The sequence below is a fragment of the Sorex araneus genome, chromosome 1, assembly GCF_027595985.1.
Source record: "Sorex araneus isolate mSorAra2 chromosome 1, mSorAra2.pri, whole genome shotgun sequence".
Lineage (NCBI taxonomy): Eukaryota > Metazoa > Chordata > Mammalia > Eulipotyphla > Soricidae > Sorex > Sorex araneus.
This window is the reverse complement of record NC_073302.1, coordinates 433,827,667-433,846,307: the sequence shown is the minus strand read 5'-3', so window position 1 is coordinate 433,846,307 and position 18,641 is coordinate 433,827,667. Positions and strand designations below refer to the sequence as shown.

The following is an 18,641-nucleotide window of genomic DNA, read 5'->3' as shown; positions in this document are numbered from 1 at the left end:
GTCCCTTTGTGGAGAGAGAATCAGTAGTTGGGTCTGGGGGCTTGCTGCAAAGAACAATCCTGAATGTGACTGAAGAAAAACTTGAGGGGCCAGAGCAATAGTACAGCGGGTAGCCTGTTTGCTTTGCATGCGGTCAACCCAGATTCCATCCCCAGCATCCCATATGGTCCCCCCAGCACCTCCAGGAGTAATTCCTGAGTGCAGAGCCAGGAGTAACCCCTGAGCATTGCTGGGTGTGACCCAAAAAGCAAAAAAAAAAAAAAAAGAAAAAGAAAAAGAAAAACCTGAAATTAACTTTGACTTATAAGTTTCTCTTTTCATCCGTGAAAATAACCCCAGCAAGACAGGCAGGGTGAAGAGGAGAAAATGAAGTTGTAGAAAGCAACGAATCTTACGTACATTGGTGGTTGGGGGGGGGGACAGAGATAGTATCAGGTGAGGCACTCTCCTTGCATGTGGCTGACCTGGGTTCAATCCCCAGTAGCCCATGGTTCCCCAAGCACCACCGAGAATGATCCCTGAACACAAAGACAAAAATAAGCCCTGAATACCACTGGGTGTGGTTCCCCCAAAATAAAAATATAGATTGGAGGGAGGGGCTTATAAGCAGTGCTCAGGAGTCCAGAAGCCACTCTTGAGTCTCCACCATCCAGGCTGCTGGTTCAATGCAGGGGCCACAAGATGGGGCCTTGCCGTGCTGGGCCTTACTCGAGGGCCTGTAGGACCACACCCGGCACTGCTGGGGCCGCAGGGGGTGGCATGCATCGTTGGGGATAGAAACAAGATCTAATTCCTGTGCCTCTCCTTGGCCCTTAAGTAAAATTTAAACGTGAGCAATTCTCAGTGGGATGGAATGCATGCTCTGCACGCAGGAGGTCCAGGTTCGGTTCCTGGTACCACAGGGTCCCTCCCAAGCCCCAAAGGAGAGATCCCAGCTACTGAGTCAGAAATAGCCCCTGAGTGGGGCTGCAGAAATAGTTCAGCAGGTAGGGCTCCTGCCTTTGCACACAGCTGGCCTGGGTTCAATCCCCAGCACCCCATATGGTCATCCAGGAGTGATCCCTGAGTGCAGAGCCCTGAGCACTGCCTAGTGTGCCCACTCTCCACACACACACACACACACACACACACACGCACACACACATGCACACATACACACATACATATAAATAGCCCCTGAGGGGCTGGAGTGATAGCACAGCGGGTAGGGCGTTTGCCTTGCACGCGGCCGACCCGGGTTCAAATCCCAGCATCCCATATGGTCCCCTGAGCACCGCCAGGAGTAATTCCTGAGTGAAGAGCCAGGAGTGACCCCTGTGCATCACCAGGTGTGACCCAAAAAGCAAAAAAAAAAAAAAAAAAAATAGCCCCTGAGCTCCACTGGGTGTGACCCAAAAGGCAATCAGTGAATGAGTCGGGTGACTAGTGTGAGCGTATCTCTGCATACTGTGCCTGGCAGCTGGCGCGCGCCCGAAGCGGGTGTCCCTCTGTGGGGGCTGCCAAGCAGCCTTTCCTCCAGGCGGAGCTATGGCCAGGCGATGCTTCATCCCAGTACCCGCTGCCGGCCCCGCCTCGCACAGCTCTGAGTGTCGGGAGGCAGCCCTTTGCCCTTCTGAGGAGAAAAGGAAGCCGTGTGGTGAGAGACTTCCTTGCAGCGGCACTGCTAGGACAGATGCTGTTCCCGGGTGAGAAACACGGTGGCGAGTTTTGTTATTGGCGCAAACAGCGCTGCTCCACCTGTCCGGCCCAGTGGCTTTGGCTGAGGGGGGTTCGCAGCTGGGCTGTAGTTTACCCCAAATGGAGTCACTTTAGCCGGGTTTCAGACTAAAGAGAAACACTGGTGAGGGCGTGCAGACAGGGAAAGTTAGAACTTCACAGGGGTGAGAGAGAGAGAGAGAGAGAGAGAGAGAGAGAGAGAGAGAGAGAGAGAGAAGTTGGAACGGGTGTTGGAACATTGTATGACTGAAACCCAATCATGCACAACCTTATATGTGTGTATTTCACTGTGATTCAATTTTTTTAAATTTTTGAATAAAGGCACCTGCCTTGCATATAGCTGACCTCCATTCAGTTCCCCATGTACCACCAGGAGTTACCCCTGAGCTGACAACTAGGAGTAATCCCTGAGCACCACCAGTTGTGGCCCAAAAGCACTCTCCCTACCAAACAGTAGAAACTGTAGGTGGTCAGGGGCTGGAGCAATAGCACAGCGGGTAGGGCGTTTGCCTTGCACGCAGCCGACCCAGGTTCGAATCCCAGCATCCCATATGGTCCCCTGAGCAACCGCCAGGGGTGATTCCTGGGTGCATGAGCCAGGAGTGACCCCTGTGCATCACCGGGTGTGACCCAAAAAGCAAAAAAAAAAAAAAGTGTAGGTGGTCAAGCCCCGCATAACGGCCCCTGGGGCCCGTGGGAACCTGCGTGCTGTCTGGCTCCCAGGGCTCCATTCAAGTCCAACACCCACCTGACTCTCCTCAGGCTGCCCAGGCCCCTGCCTGGGACTCGGGTCTTCTTGCTCCTTGGAATGTTTCCATTCTTTGCTTTTTTTAATTTTTAGTGGACTCACAATGAGACACACAATTACGAAGTCGTGTGGTTGGGCTTCAGTCAGACAGTGTTCCAACACCCATCCCTTCAGCAGTGTACATTTCCCGCCACCAACGTCCCCAGTTTCCCTCCTGCGCCCCCACCTCCCGCCCCTGCCCACCTCTAGGGCAGGTACTTTTCTTCTCTCTCTAATTCTCGTTCTCTGAAAAATCCTGCCCAACGGCCCTCTCAGGCGGAGCCTCTCCACAGACCGCAGCCAGAGAGCTGTTTCCTCCTCGGAGTTGATGTCTTTGCTCCAGGACGGGTACACGGTCATGCCAGACATCCACTTTCTGGACACAGCCTGGGACCCAGGCCCTGCTTCCCGTTCCCCCCATGGTGTGTCCTGGTCTGCGTCCATCTCCACGGGAGCCCATGTCGGGGTGACTGAGGTACCTGGGCTCTCGTGCCCTCCACCTCAGCATGCACAAAACTGTTTATGATTCTCGACCTCAAGTGTAAAGGGGATGTTCCAGGTCCCTGGAGGTGACCCAAAGGAAGGAAATCCTCTTTTCTGACCCTTAAATCTCTTTTATTGTTTGTTTGTTTGTTTTTTTTGTTTTTTGTTTGAGGTCCACATCCGAGAGTGCTCAGGGCTTATTCCTGGCTCTGTGCTCAGGGATCACATCTGCCACAACTCAAGGGACTGTATGGAGAGGGCTGGGAATCGAACCCAGGTTGGCCACATGCACGGCTAGTGCTCTACCCACTGTACTATTGCTCCCACCCCTTTCTTTAAGAAAAAAAAACCAAAAAAGCATTAGTACTTTAATAAAACTCAAGGAGCTACTTTATTTTTAATCTTTTTTTGTTTTTGCTTTTTTTGGGTCACACCCAGCGATGCTCAGGGGTTACTCCTGGCTTTGCACTCAGGAATTACTCATGGCAGTGCTTGGGGGACCATATGGGATGCCGGGGATCGAACCCGGGTCGGCCGAGTGCAAGGCAAACGCCTTACCCGCTGTGCTATCGCTCCGGCCCCTATTTTTAATCTTTTCATTGACTGAGTTCTTGTGAGTTATAATATTGGTACCAATAGTTCCTATGCACATGATTCCAATACCACAGCCCTCACCCATGTAGGACATCCCTCCTCCAAGAACCCTTATGCCCCCCTCTCTGAACTCCTCCCTCCCCAACTCTGCCCCCACCTCCCGACTCTCTTGAGTCTCTTGGCTGGAGCTCCAGGTCCCGTGTTATGGACATACACGTGTAAACGACTTGTTTTCTTACATGGCGGCTGTGGGTGGGTGGGTGGCTTGGAGTTTGCTCTGTATGGAGCGTGGATGGTCTCCAGGGAACTCACCTGCTGATGAGAGACACAAGAGTAGAAGCGACCCCGGGAACCTTTCTCTTCTAGCAGAATCAGCCACACTCAGACAGCCCCTGTGTAACAGCACCCAGCTTTCTGGTGCCACAAAGGATTTACTAAATTCTCCCTGAGGGGTAGATGGGACTCCCCTTGAACGCATCCAGACTTTGTGCTAGCTGGTTTTTGATGAGGGACTTTTTTTTTTTGCCTTTTTTTTGGGGGGGTCACACCCAGAGATGCTCAGAGGTTAGTCCTGGCTCTGCACTCAGGAATTACTCCTGGCGGTGCTGGGAGGACCATCTGGGATGTTGGGGATTGAACCCAGGTCAGCTGTGTGCAAGGCAAATGCCCTCCCCTCTGTGCTATAGCTCCGGCCCTGATTAGGGACTTTCTAAAAGGCTTTATAGTGACCTTGAACTTTAAAGCACAAATTGTTGACACATGGAAATTAACTTTTTCTTTAAAATTTCCCTGGGTTGGGGATGGGGTAGACACCAGGGGACACAATCTCAATGAGAGGGGCCCTGCGGACTGGTGAGAGCACCCAAGGGTGCGGAACCCATGTGCGGGCTGGACAGCTGAACCTAAAGAGTCTTGGGTGACATGTGGGCACTGGACTAACAGGAGCGCTCAAAGGAAGTTGCAGTCAGCCTGGCATCGGGTTTCCAGATGGGCCAAAGCTGCGTGGAATGACCCGTGATGACTGGCTCAGTGTAGACAGGATGAGAGCGTGGACTGATGCTGGCAAGAGGAAGTTGAATCAGGACAAATGGGGGTGGTTTGTATGAAAAGGACTACTGGCAGGACCTGGAGCGACAGCACAGCGGGTAGGGCATTTGCCTTGCATGCGGCCAATCCAGGTTCGATTCCCAGCATCCCATATGGTCCCCCGAGCACCACCAGGAGTAATTCCTGAGTGCAGAGCCAGAAGTAAACCCTGTGCATCGCCAGGTGTGACCCAAAAAAGCAACAAAAAAAAGGACTCTTGGCTTTGAGCTGAGGAAAACATGACCCAGTGTGAGCTGAAGGTGCCTTCCACAGCATTAGGAGGATTAAATTAAGCTTAACGCATAAAAAAGGAAAAACTCAGTAGGAGTCATCCGTCGGTCTAAAGTGGCTGCCAAATCCTCGAGGACTTATCCAGTGCCAGACCCCGGGGAGGTCCTGAACATGGCAGATCACTGAATCCCCTGGACACCGGGCTGTTGATTTGATCTTCAGCCTACAGGAGGACGTTAAAGTGCAGAGAGGTTAAGTGACTTGCTCAAGGCCACACAGCAGAGATGTAAGGAAACCAGGATCCTAAGATCCCAGGAGAATACTCGCATCTGTTGGTTGTTGTTGCTCCTGTTTGTTGCTGTTGTTGCTGCGGGCATCCAAGGAATCACACCCAGCGGTGCCAAGGGTTGTGCTCGCTGGTGTGGGGCAGAACCCGTGGTGTTTGGCATCGGCCGCGAGGCACTGAAATCTGCACCTGCAGCAATACACCTATGTGTCCGGCGCATCAAATTCTGGCCACGAAGCTGGAGCCGGAGGTGGGGCACTTGAGGAGTGAAGTGCTAAGAACAGTGCGAGCTACAGGCTCGGAGCATCAGCCAAGAGCACCGAGGGGAGAGCCAGAGAGAGAGAGAGAGGACAAGGCTTTGTTTTGTGTTTGTTTGGGGGCCACACCTGGCAGTGCTCAGGCTGCAGGCTCAGGGGTCACTGCTGGTGGGCTCGGGGCAGCACGTGGGGGTGCCAGGGATTGAACTAGGTTGAAGGCGAGCACCCTCCCCACTCCCACTCTCTTTGGCCCCGAGGAAGATGCTTGCTGTGTCAGAGACTGACCCAAGCTCCATCCCCCCACCTGTGGTGCCCCAAGCCCCGCCAGGAACGATCTCTGAGCTCATCACCAGGGGAGCAGCCCTCAGCACTGCCGGGTGCGACCCTAGAACAGAGTCATAAAGACAGCACCTTCAGGGAGACCCCAATCCATGTGAGGAGGCTGAGCTGGCAGCCCCCCGAGAGCCATCTGTCCTGGTTCAGCCCAGAGAGCACGGCCGGGAGGGGCGGGGGGTCTCTTTTACCTGCTCCTGAGCAGCCCCCTGCTCCCCGGCAGCCCCCTGCTCCTGGTGCGGCATCTCAGCCCCGCGCCTAGCAGCGCTCTTCTGGGTGGGCTGCCACGAGGCTCCTTGTCGCTCACGGCAGGGTTTCTCCTGCCATCCTCTGAGCCCGTCTGATCTGCCCGCAAAGGCCGGGGTCTAGCTGGTGAACTGATAAGACCCCGACTGAGGACCGGAGGGAGAATAGAAGCCTCGTGGGTGGGAGTCCCGGGGCCCGATTCCTGGCACGAAACCCCAAGTAAAGCCCACAACCTAGAGCAGGTCAGACAAGATGGACTGAGGGACTGAGAGGGGGCGAGGTGGGCCACAGGGCCCTCTGGGGAGTAAACTGCATGGAGCTGGCTTGGAGCAGCCTCTCAGAGGGGCGGGTTAGGAACTGCTTCCAGTAGTGATCCTCTCGTTTGCTCTCTTCGTCCTTCCCAGCACAGATGCACGTGTGCGCGCACACACACACACACACACACACACACACACACACCCTGTTTCCCCAGTCTACTTCCGGTAGTGATCATCTTGTTTGCTCTCTTCTTCCTGCCCAGCACAGTTGCACATGTACACACACACACACACACACACACACACACACACACACACACACACACACACACATACCCTGTCTCCCAGTCTACTTCCAGTAGTGATCATCTTGTTTGCTCTCTTCTTCCCCAGCACAGCTGCATGCATGCACGCGCACGTGCACACACACACACACACACACACGCGCACGCGAGCGCGCGCGCACACACACATACACACACACACCCTGTCTCCCAGTCTACTTCCAGTAGTGATCATCTTGTTTGCTCTCTTCTTTCCCAGCACAGCTGTACGCACGCACGCATGCACTCGTGCGTGCGCGCACGCACACACACACACACACACACACACACACACACACATCACGTCCTGCAGTCTCCCAGCCTGTTATGCAGGCGGCCAGCAGGTGGATCTCCCGTAGCGCCTCACGCTTGCCAGGGCCAGCCACGGGGAGCCGCAGCCGGGCCGCACAGCTGGGCAAACAGCGTCCTGGTGCGCCTGGCAGCCCTGGCCGAGTCCGGCTCCCCGCTGGCTCCTGCTCCCTCTGACCCCTGGGTTCTTTTGCATCGTGCTCTCTGCTCTGCCTCGCTGGCCGCCCCCTCCCTCGGCAGGGAGACCTCACCCCTGCCCAGCCACCTGCCTTCTGAGCCCTGGCTGCCTGCCTGGCCCCGCCCCGCGTGTCTGCAGGCCACGCCCAGCACTGACTGCCCACCCCCACCCCCGCCAGGCCTCCAGCAGGGCCTGAGCCTGTTGATGACACAGGTTGAGGTCCCACTCACGTTTCCGTGGGAAGAAGCGTCCCTATTTGAAACTCTTCTCTGGTTCTGTTCATTGGTTCGGGGGCCACACGGGGCCGATCTCGAGGCTGACTCCTGGCTCTGTACTCAGGGATCACTCCTGGAGGAGCAAGTGGGGTGCCGTGTCAAACCCAGGTCAGCCGCGAGCTCAATGCCCTTTCCCCATCAGGCCAGCTCCTACTGCTCCCAGAAACTGGGGACACTTGATGCATCGGCGTGTCCAGTTCAGCGGGAGGAAATGGCCAACTTTGGGGACAGCTCAGCACTGATCTGGGTCTCTCTCCTCTGTCCACTCCTGTGGAACAGAACTTGCAAAGAATTTTGAAGCAACAAAAACTCTTTTATTATATATATATATTGCGTCACACCCCAGTAATGCACAGGAGTCACTCCTGGCTCTGCACTCAGGAATTACGCCTGGTGGTGCTCAGGGGATCATATGGGATGCTGGGAATCGAACCCGAGTCCGCCACTTGCAAGGCAAGCACCCTACCCGCTGTGCTTTCGCTCCAGCCCCCAAAACCTCTTTTAAACCATATCCTAGAAGATTCCTCATGTAAAACAGATGGAGGAGGAAGTTGGACTCAGATTAGGAGGATAAAAGGCTAGAGCTCAGGCTGATCTAGAGTCCAACCCAGACAAGCCAGATTAAATGAGAAAAGACAAATCTTACTTATGAGCACAAGATGGGCAGCTTAGACCCTGACCATTCAGTGAGATCACAGAGTTTCTTAGAAGGGAGTAATAAAATCTGGGAGAGAAGGATAACAAAGAACTTTGCAACTAAAGAAAAAGGACTTTTTAGGGGCCGGAGTAATAATACAATGGGTAGGGCTTTTGTCTTGCGGTTGGTCAAGCTGGCATCCCATAGGGTCCCCCAAGTACCACCTAGATGATTCCTGGGTGCAGAGCCGGGAGTAACCCCTGAGCATCGCCGGGTGTGGCCCCAAAACAAAAACAAAAAAACTTTGCCAGGGTTTATCTATATATGCATGGAAGATGTGCCTACCTGGCGCAGAATCTGGAGGGCTCTCTCCCCTCTCCCTGGACACCCAAGACTTACCAATATCCTGTCCTAGGGAGATAGATGATGAGCCCAAACCATCATTCTTGGATCTTATCTTTCAATTTCTTTCGGTTCCACATCTCCAGCTTGCCACATAGGGACCTTGGAGACCTCTCTTTGGTCCCGTCAGCTCCAGAACCCTGGACATGACCCTTTTCTCTGGACACCTCATGGTCACCGACCCTCTTCCTGGTCCCATAATAAAACAACCTTGACCACTCTAAATGAGGTCATACTACCAGCCTAGAGTCCAGAGATGTTGATGCAGAATTCTTCAGATGAGTATAAGAAACTTTAGAAAAGCTGCATTTCCCAAGAGGCTGCAAATCTTCCCCCACCTCCTTAGCCAGGGGGATTCTGGGAAATGTGTCATGGGTGAGTCCATCATTGCTTGAATATCATAGAGGTCTGGTGACATGAAGCCTAGATGGTACCGCTGCTGCTCAGCCAGGCTCTACCTGGCATGCACTGACCTGAAACCCAGCCCTGGAACCATATAACCCACAGGGCACCGTAAGCCCAGAGAGTGTGGTGGGTCCCCTGCAGTGTGGAGTCTGGGCAGCACTGCAACAAATCGAATCCTCACCCCAGCACTGAGTCCTACCTCCTGATTGGTTGAGAAAGGAAGGGGACCCTGGGCTCCCCCACATCCCACTAAAAAAGTGGTCCTGTATTCTCAGTTTCTAATAAGATGTGTAAGATGTTTCTTATCTTCTCCTCTCAGTTTTTGTCATAGTTCCACAATTGAAAAAGTTCTCCTGCATAGTTTACTTCAAAAGAGACATATTTCATGGTATAATTCTTTCCCTGATCAAATATATTCTTTTGTTTGTTTGTTTTTTGGGTTTTTTTTTTTTTGGTCACACCCGGCAATGCACAGGTTTTGCACTCAGGAATTACTCCTGTCGGTGCTTTGGAGGATCATATGGGATGCTGGGAATCTAACCCTGGTCAGCCGCTGTGCAAGGCAATCGCCCTACCCACTCTACTCTCACTCCAGCCCCCTCAAATATTATTCTTCTGGCAGTTAAAAGTGGGTTTTTTTGCTTGTTTTTGGGCAATACCCAGCAATGCTCAGGGGGTTACTCCTGGCTATACACTCAGGAATTATTCTTGGTGAGATATGACCAGAGGACCATATAGGATGCCTAGGATGAAACCCAGGTCACCCATATGCTAGGCAAGCTCCCTACCTGCTATCCTATTGCTCAGGCCTCAAAATGATCTTACTAGGATTGGGAGGGTTGAGGGTTATGTATCAGGACGCTGTTAGGGAGAAGTTTCTAGAACATTACTTTTGGAGACATTGAGTTATTGCTCTCTGGCTGTTTTTAATATTAAGGAATTTTTGTTGTTTATTTCTGGGACGTGGTGGTTCTTCGAGGCCACTTGAGGGTTGCTTCCTGTTCAGGGGCACCGTTCAGTGTCGGGGACCTGACTCTCCCACCGGGAAAGCCTGTATTTCAGTTCTTTGAGCTCTCTGCACTGTCTGTCATAGCACTGTCTTCCCGTTGTTCATCGATTTGCTCAAGTGGACACCAGAAACATCTCTATTGTGAGACTTGCTACTGTTTTTGGCACATCGAATATGCCACAGGTAGCTTGTCAGGCTCTACCGTGTGGGCAGGATACTCTCGGAAGCTTGCTGGGGCTCTCTGAGAGGGACGGAGGAATTGAACCTGGGTTGGCTGTGTGCAAGGCAAATGCCGTACCCACTGTGCTATCTACAGCTCTAAAAATAAGATTTTAAAGAATATAAGTATGGGGGGAAATTTTAGTTTATTAACTTATCAGTGGAGACATTACTGGTGCCCGCTCGAGCAAATCGATGAACAACGAGATGACAGTGCTACAGTGCTAACTTATCATTGATTTACAATTTTGTGGGATTTTTGTGGGCTCCATTTATCTGTATGTATGTAGGTGCTGCCACTCCACAGCAAGAGAGAGGAAGGAGCATAGAGTCCCACATGTGTGATTTAAAAAAAGAAACATAGTAAGGGGACAGCAAATGGTCAAAGCCACAGGAACTGGAGACTGAGGAACTGAGTTTACATGGGGGGTGGGGGTGGGAGGGCTCCTTGGGACACTGGTGGAGGGAAGCGGCTCTCTGGGGGTATGGTTGGGGGGTGACGTATACACGAACAGTACAATTTGGGACTGGAGCAACAGCACAGTGGGTAGGGCAATTGCCTTGCAAATGGCCGACCCAGGTTCAATTCAGCATCTCATAGGATCCCCCAAGCACTGCTAGGAGTAATTCCTGAGTGCAGAGCTGGGAGTAACTCCTGTGCATCACTGAGTGTGACCCAAAAAGCCAAAAAAAAAAAAAAAAAGGAAAAGAAAGGAAAAAAGAAAAGTACAATTAACAGTACTATAAACCCCAGTGCCTCTATAAAAAGGGCTAAAATTCATTAAATATTTTTAATTAAAAAAGAAACTTCTAGGCACTGCAGAAGCAGTACAGAAGGTAAGTGCTTTCCTTGCGTGCTGCTGACCTGGATTCAATCCCTGCGTCCCTGAACAGAGAGCCAGAAGTAAGCCCTGAGCATCACCAAGTGTGGCTCAAAAGCAAACAAACAAAAAGTGACTTCCTGGAGGCTTCCCTAGCATTCCTGGTCATAGCCTGGATGTGCGGGGTCAGATCACTTACACAGTGCTCAGGAGCATGTGGGGTTGGGAGTCTAACTCAGGGCCTCATACGTGCCTGGCACGTGTATACCCCTGGCTCAGGGACTCTGTGGAACTTTAGAGTTATTTATTTTTAGTCGCTAAGGTTTTAAGGCAAGTTATGAAAATCCTCCGAGAACTATATCCTAAGGGAATCATCAGATCTGTAGATGGCTGAGAATAGCAGCAGGAAGCTGTTGTTAGTTCCATTTGTAATAGGTAAAAATAAAAAAAGTTGGCTAGTCGGGGCTGGAGAGATAGCACAGCGGGTAGGGCGTTTGCCTTGCACGCGGCCGACCCGGGTTCAAATCCCAGCATCCCATATGGTCCCCTGAGCACAGCCAGGGGTAATTCCTGAGTGCAGAGCCAGGAGTAACCCCTGTGCATCGCCAGGTGTGACCCAAAAAGCAAAAAAAAAAAAAAAAAAAAAAAAAAAAAAAAAAAAAGTTGGCTAGTCAATCAAAGAAAAATGACTAAAATTCTAATGGCACGTTGTACTGCATTTTCCCAACATGCATTTTCCCAATAATTTTCTCATAGTAAAAGTGACAGGGTATAATGGTTGGGGGGGCAAGATCTAACTAAAGAAAGTATATCAAAGTATTATGATAGTAGGATGAAGGATAAAATCTTATCTTTAAGAGTTTCTATATTATGGAGATTTCCATGGCGAGCATGCATTTTTTTTCTAATAAAAATGCACATTATTTCTGAAAAAGCTGAAAGAAACATTAAAAGATGTGTTTTGAGGGGCCAGACTGATAGCACGGGAAGGGGGGGGGGCTTACACTTGGCAGACCTGAGTTCAATCTCCAGCATTATATTACTGTCTCCCGAGTACCACCGGGAGTGACCCATACGTGCAGGGACAGGAGGAACCCATGAGCATCATCAGGTGATCCAATACCCACAAAGACTCCTTTTGGGGACCAGAGAGACTTCAGTGGGCTGAGTGCAGGCTTAGCATGAAGGAGGGCCTGGCTGACCCCCAGCACCACATTAACTTGGTTTCCCGAGCACTGCCAGGAGGACGGACACTGGGACACAGGTTGGGAGCACCCCCAAGCACTAGCAGAAGTGGTCCCCCCAAAAAAACATTTTAAAAAACAGAGATTTGGGATTATCCTAATTTTTTAGGATTGATATAAAATTCTAGCTCTATGTTTGCTCATTGAAATTACATCCATGTGATAAAAATATTTTATATTTTTAAAAGTTGAAGGGAGTATCTACTGTCTGGGGTCATTAGCTGAATTAGTGAAATACTCTTTTTTTTTTTTTTTTGCTTTTTGGGTCACAGCCAGCGATGCACAGGGGTTGCTCCTGGCTCTGCACTCAGGAATTACCCCTGGCGGTGCTGGGATACTGGGAATCGAACCCGGGTCGGCCGCGTGCAAGGCAAACGCCCTACCCGCTGTGCTATTGCTCCAGCCCCTGGAATACTCTTTGTAGAGTGCTTAGCTGAGTGCTTCCTTAGATAGTATTGTGTAAAAGATGTATATGCTGCATGTTACATATAGTAACTACATTATTTTATTGATATATTACTATGTATTCAATATACTGATAGCACTAAAATATGATATAGCACAATATATTGGTTTTTTATTAATATCATTTTCCTTTTTTTTTTTTACATTTTATTGAATCACCATGAGATAGTTACAAGCTTTCATGTTTGGGTTGTAATCTCACAATGATCAATCACCCATCCCTCCACCAGTGCACATTCCCCACCACCAATATCCCGGGTATAGCCCCCTTTCCCACCCTCTCCCTGCCTCTATGGCAGACAATATTCCCCATACTCTCTACTTTTGGGCATTATGGCTTGCAACACAGACACTGAGAGGTCATCATGTTTGGTCCATTATCTACTTTCGGCATGCACCTCCCATCCCAACTGGTTCTTCCATAGCACAATATATTGTGATATGTAATTAAATAGTACATAGTGTATCGTATAGGTTATAAAATTATACTACATTACACATAAATTGAATGTGTTGCTGATATAGTTATATTTTTATAAACATTAATATTATGGATTTGTATTTTAATATCACTGTCACTGTCATCCCGTTGCTCATCGATTTGCTCGAGTGGGCACCAGTAACGTCTCCATTGAGAGACTTGTTACTGTTTTTGGCATATCAAATTTGCCAAGGGTAGCTTGCCAGGCTCTGCTGTGTGGGTGGGATACTCTCGGTAGCTTGCCGGGTTCTCTGAGAGGGGTGGAGAATCGAACCTGGGTCGGCTGCGTGCAAGGCAAACGCCCTGCCCACTGTGCTAAAGTTCCATCCCATGAAAGCATTACCCTTTTATTTTTATTTTTCCCCAAATAAAAACCTTTTGGGCCACACCCTCTCAGAGGTGTTCTGATTTGTTCCTCACTGTTAAGGAGCCACTCCCAGATGTGCTGGGTGGGAGGGGGGTCACAGAGTGCCAGGGAGTCTCTTGACAGAAACTGTATTTTAATATATCATGTTTTAATAATTGAATTATATTTTATTAATTTCATGGTTACAATTTAATGATTAAATTATATGTTGATGATGTAATTAAACTATATTTTAATATAGTTTAAATTTTATTTAATACATTTAAATATTTAGAACAGACAGATGCACACAGTCGCCTATTTTTGTCCCGCCCCTCGGTGATGGGCGTGGGCGGCAGCCACTCCCGGGGCTCCCCGCGGGATTGACAGGCCCGCCTCCTGCAGGTGGCGGCCGAGTACTTCAAGAATACCACGCTGCTGCTGGTGGGCGTCATCTGCGTGGCGGCGGCCGTGGAGAAGTGGAACCTGCACAAGCGCATCGCCCTGCGCATGGTCATCATGGCCGGAGCCAAACCGGGCATGTAAGTCACATGGGTGGATGTGGGGGGTGGGTACCCAGCCAGGGTGGGCAACCCCCAATGTCCATCTCCAAAGGGGGGCACAGAGCGCTGCCCACCTCAGCCTGCCTTTCTCCCTTCCAGGGCGAGTGGCCCCAGCATCCAGGGGCTCGTGGCCACGCAGTAGAGATGCGGAGTGTGGACCACAGTTTACACCGTGCTCTTAGGTCAGACAGGAGGGACCTGGGTACACTGCTGGTACTGGTACTCGGGGCTTACTGCTGGCTCTGCACTCAGGGATCACTCCCGGCAGGCTTGAGGGACTCACTGGGGTGCCAGGGCTCTAACCTGGGTGGGCTGTGTGCCAGGCAAGCACCCTACCCCACTGCTCTATCTCACACACACACACACACACACACACACACAGTGAAAGGGGCATCTTCTCCTTCATCCTTAGAGAGATGCTGCTTCCTGCCACCCAGAGTTTTTACTCTCGTAGGCTCAGACACAGTGACAGGCAGGTGCTGCCTTGGACCCCGGACCCCAGGCAAGGCCTGCCCCGGGCCACAGCCCTAGGTAACATGCAGGGAGGCCCACTGGGCAGAGCAGAGGAGACTCCCTCCTTCTCCTGAGGGTCGCTCTGCCTTTATCTCCCCGTGGGCATCCTCACCTGCTGCCTCACACCGTTTTGGCAGCCCTGAACACCTTGGGAGTCACGGAGTCTAAATACTGTGGCATTTGCTTTCCACATCCAGGTGTGCTTGAAACGTGTCTGCTGGGACATTGCAGCTTCCTTGGGCACAGTTCACCCCTCACGCAGTCACCGCCCACACCCCACCTCCTAGGCACCCCGGCGGGTCAGCCTGGGGGTTCTGCGTGCTCTCTGCCTCAATGGGCTTACACTCGCATACCCCAGAGAGTCCCCACTGGCCACTGTGAATCCTGGGCAGGCAAATTCATTCCGCCCTCAGGCTACACCAACCCACGCCTGCACGGGAGCCAGCCCCAGTCTGTCTCTGTGATGCCTATGCAGCCCCCAAGTTGTCAGAAACCAGCAGATCCCACTGGAAGCCGTAGATAGGGGCCGTGTTGGCGTGCCCTGATATCAGCACATGAGGACTGTGTCTGCAGAAGCACACGTGGCATGTTGTCAGGGCCCATGAGCAAGAACATTGTCAGTGTGCTAGCTTGGATTCTTCAGGACACCAGGCTAGTGCACAGTGACCGGGGACTCCTGGTGACTGGGAGGCGACTGTCCTCTTAGTGGACAGACAGCAAGAGAGCTGCTGGGGGAACCATGAGCTCCAAACTTGCCACTAGCCACGAGGGTGACTTGGCTACAAAGCAAGGAGTGTAATGGGTTGTAATGTAACGGAATGGAACCGGAGAGATAGCACAGGGATAAAGCACTTGCCTTGCACACAACCAACCCCAGTTAGATCCCCAGCCACACACCCCCCAGACGGTTTTCTGAACACCATCAGGAGTGACCCCCGAGTATCGAACCAAAAGTAAAAACTCCTGAGCATGGATGGATGTGTCCTCCCCCCCACCAAAAAAAATAAAATAAATTACTGTCACTGTCCTATTGTTCATTGACTTGTTCAAGCGGGCACCAGTAATATCTCCATTGTGAGACTTGCTGTTACTGTTTTTGGCATATCGAATACGCCACAGGTAGCTTGCTAGGCTCTGCTGTGTGGGCGGGATACTCTTGGTAGCTTGCCAGGCTCTCTGAGAGGGACGGAGGAATTGAACCCAGGTCGGCCACATGCAAGGCAAACGCCCTGTCCACTGTGCTATCGCTCCAGCCCATAAATTATATGTGTACTTTATATAAGTGTGTGTATATATATACATATATATAGTGAGGTATGTATTGCCATTATTTATGTCTTACAAATGAGAAAAATGAGGTCATGGATTTTAAGTAACATATCTGAAACCCAGTTGTAGGTATGATTGTGGTCAAGGGTGTTTGAGTTCAAGGACTGAAGCGTCCAGAGTCTACTCACTAAGAACGTGTAGCCTTTTGTCGACTTGACTTAGATATTTTTACAGAGATCCTAGTCGATGAGCTCAGCCTGAGACAATCAACATACCTTGTTTCCAAAATAAATGAAATGTACGGGTATTCATAGACTTTCAGGCTTCAAAATTGCATCACTGAGCTATTGCCCACAAGGAGAACTGAGCAGCCGCTGAGGGCGTCCTGCCTGGGAGAGACCACCGGAGCTGGTCTCTGCTGAAGGCGCATGTTTCTGTACCCAGCCAGTAGGATGATCTGTTCACTGAGCAGAGATCAAATCCTCCAGGGCCAGAGTTAGAAAACAGAGGGCAGGTACTTGCCTTGCATGCAGCCAGCTCGGGCTCGATCCTTGGCATGCCATCACATCCCTTGAGCCTGCCAGAGGTGATCTCTGAATGCAGAGTCAACAGCAAGCCCCGGCACACACAGGTGTGAAAAAACTTTATATAAGTTGTTCACAATGATTTATGACACTCACTATTCCAACACCAATCCCACCACCACGACACCTTCCCACCACCATTATTTTGAATTTTCCCAAACCATCCAAGCCTGCCCCATAGGTAACGAGAGCATCCCGCCTGCATGGCGGAGCCTGGCAAGCTACTTGTGGCATATTCAATATGCCAAAAACAGTAACAACAAGGCTCACAATGAAGGCGTTACTGGTGCCCACTCGAGCAAATCGATGAGCAATGGGACAACAGTGCTACAGTGTTTGCTTGTTATGTGTAATTTGCTAAAAGTGATCCCAAAAAGTTTCCTTAGAAGAAGGTGTGTGGAGATTGTTGTATCTCACTCTGGAACCATTAAGCCCTTGTGTAAGAGATGACTAACAAGTTGTTACAGGTTAAGTTTTGTGTGCTAATATTTTTTTTAATCGAGCTGCATTGCCTTCTGCTTTACACCCCATCCAATGTGGTGTGCTATTCCTGGTTCATCAGTGGTGTAGGGTCTGAGATGCCATGCTCCAGGAATTCTAAAACTTTAAATAGGGTGACACAGCCAGAGTTAAATTTTTAACTGGATGGTGACTTTGGAGGCTGGAGGCATCTCTAGAGTGTGTCAATCTCTTCTGAAATTTATTTGTGAGTCTCTGGATCATGGCCAGTTAACGAGCTTATATGGCGCCAGAGGCAGTTCATGGGCATGCTGCCAGGCTCCTGGAAGAACAGAGGGATGGGGGAAGGTTGCCCATCCCTGACTCCACGAGAACCTAGAGATATTAGTCACAAAACCCTCATCCCTGGGTTTCTTCAGCAGATTCACTCATGCATGAGGCTCATCCCCAGCCTGGGGAGATCGGCCTTGAGCACGTCATCTCGCCCATTTTCTGAGCGAATGGGAGCCATGGTCCTTGAGCTGGCCTGGTGGGATTTGGGGGGTGCAGGAAGGCCCCCCCAGGTGGGTGGCTTGCCCACCCTCTGCTGCCCGCCCCCCCCCCACTTGCAGGCTGCTCCTCTGCTTCATGTGCTGTACCACGCTGCTCTCCATGTGGCTGTCCAACACGTCCACCACCGCCATGGTCATGCCCATCGTGGAGGCCGTGCTGCAGGAGCTGGTCGGGGCCGACGAGGACCAGCTCGGGGCTGAGGACTCCAGCGCTGAAGAGGCCGAACCCATCAGTACCATTGGCTGTGGTTCACCTGCCCTTTGCTCCTCCGCGGTCCTCTTGGGCTCCACCGGCCTCGAGCCCCCTCCCCACTGGCCCCCACTCTTCTGCTCCCCTCCCCCCCGCGGGCCCACCCCAGTGCCTGGATCCTGAAACTCCTCCCCCACGTAGAGCAGCTGCCTCCGCTCCTCTCCCCGCTACAGAGCACAAAAGGGTTATGGCAACACCCCAGGCCGGTGCATGCACCCATAGACCCACCAGGCACCTTCGGAGCGTGGGAAGGAGGTGTCGGCACCCACTGAGCCTCGGTTTCCCCAGGGAGCCTCAGCCCTGACCCCCACCCCCACTCTAGGAGACCGGCTCCTCAGGCCCTGCTCTGTCTTGCTGCTCTAGGTCTCACGGTGAACACAAGCCAACCCTCTCTGGAGCTGATCTTTGTCAACGAAAAGTGAGTGTGCCTGTCCCCCCACCCAGACAGCCTCTCTGCAGGCCCCTCGAGACACTGAGGAAGGGATGGATTTTTTTTTTGGTTGTGGTGGGGGGGGATGATGCTTAGGAATAATTCCTGGATTTGCACTCAGGAAACTGCACTCCTGGCAGTGCTCAGGGAACCATATGGGATGCCAGGAAGCTAACTGCAAAATGCTAAATGCAAGGCAAATGCCTTCCCCGCTGTACTATTGCTCCAACCCCAGCAAGGGAAGGCTTGAGCCTTTGGCCCCTTTAGACAGCCAACGGCAACATCTTGCAACACCTTCTCCTGCCTTGATTTCCCTTCCCTTCGGCCAGGATCTTTTTTTTTTCTTTTTGGGTCACACCTGGCGATGCACAGGGGTTACTCCTGGATCTGCACTCAGGAATTACTCCTGGTGGTGCTCAGGGTGCCATATGGGATGCTGGGAATCGAACCCGGGTTGGCCATGTGCAAGGCAAAAATGCCCTACCCGCTGTGCTATCGCTCCAGCCCTTTGGCCAGGATCTTGAAGACAGCTCCTCACATCACAGGCAGTGACGAGGGAGGAGTGAAGAAGGCAACACCCAACCTAATTATCCAACACTGCCCCCTCTACATGAATGCCCCTAGTAGGGGAA

General features: G+C 51.5%; 1 protein-coding gene across 3 annotated transcripts in view; it reads left to right on the top strand.

The window, feature by feature from the left end:
* SLC13A4 (solute carrier family 13 member 4) overlaps window positions 1-18,641 on the top strand; it is a 48,750-nt gene that overhangs the window by 9,250 nt on the left and 20,859 nt on the right. For 2 of the 3 annotated variants that reach the window (XM_055121136.1, XM_004608238.2), the window contains exons 4-6: window positions 13,796-13,932; window positions 17,390-17,562; window positions 17,943-17,997. In XM_055121136.1, coding sequence (XP_054977111.1) covers window positions 13,796-13,932; window positions 17,390-17,562; window positions 17,943-17,997 — 365 coding nt within the window. Of the gene's footprint in view, window positions 1-13,685; window positions 13,933-17,389; window positions 17,563-17,942; window positions 17,998-18,641 lie in introns of all 3 variants that reach the window. The other variant, XM_055121139.1, reaches the window with a different exon arrangement.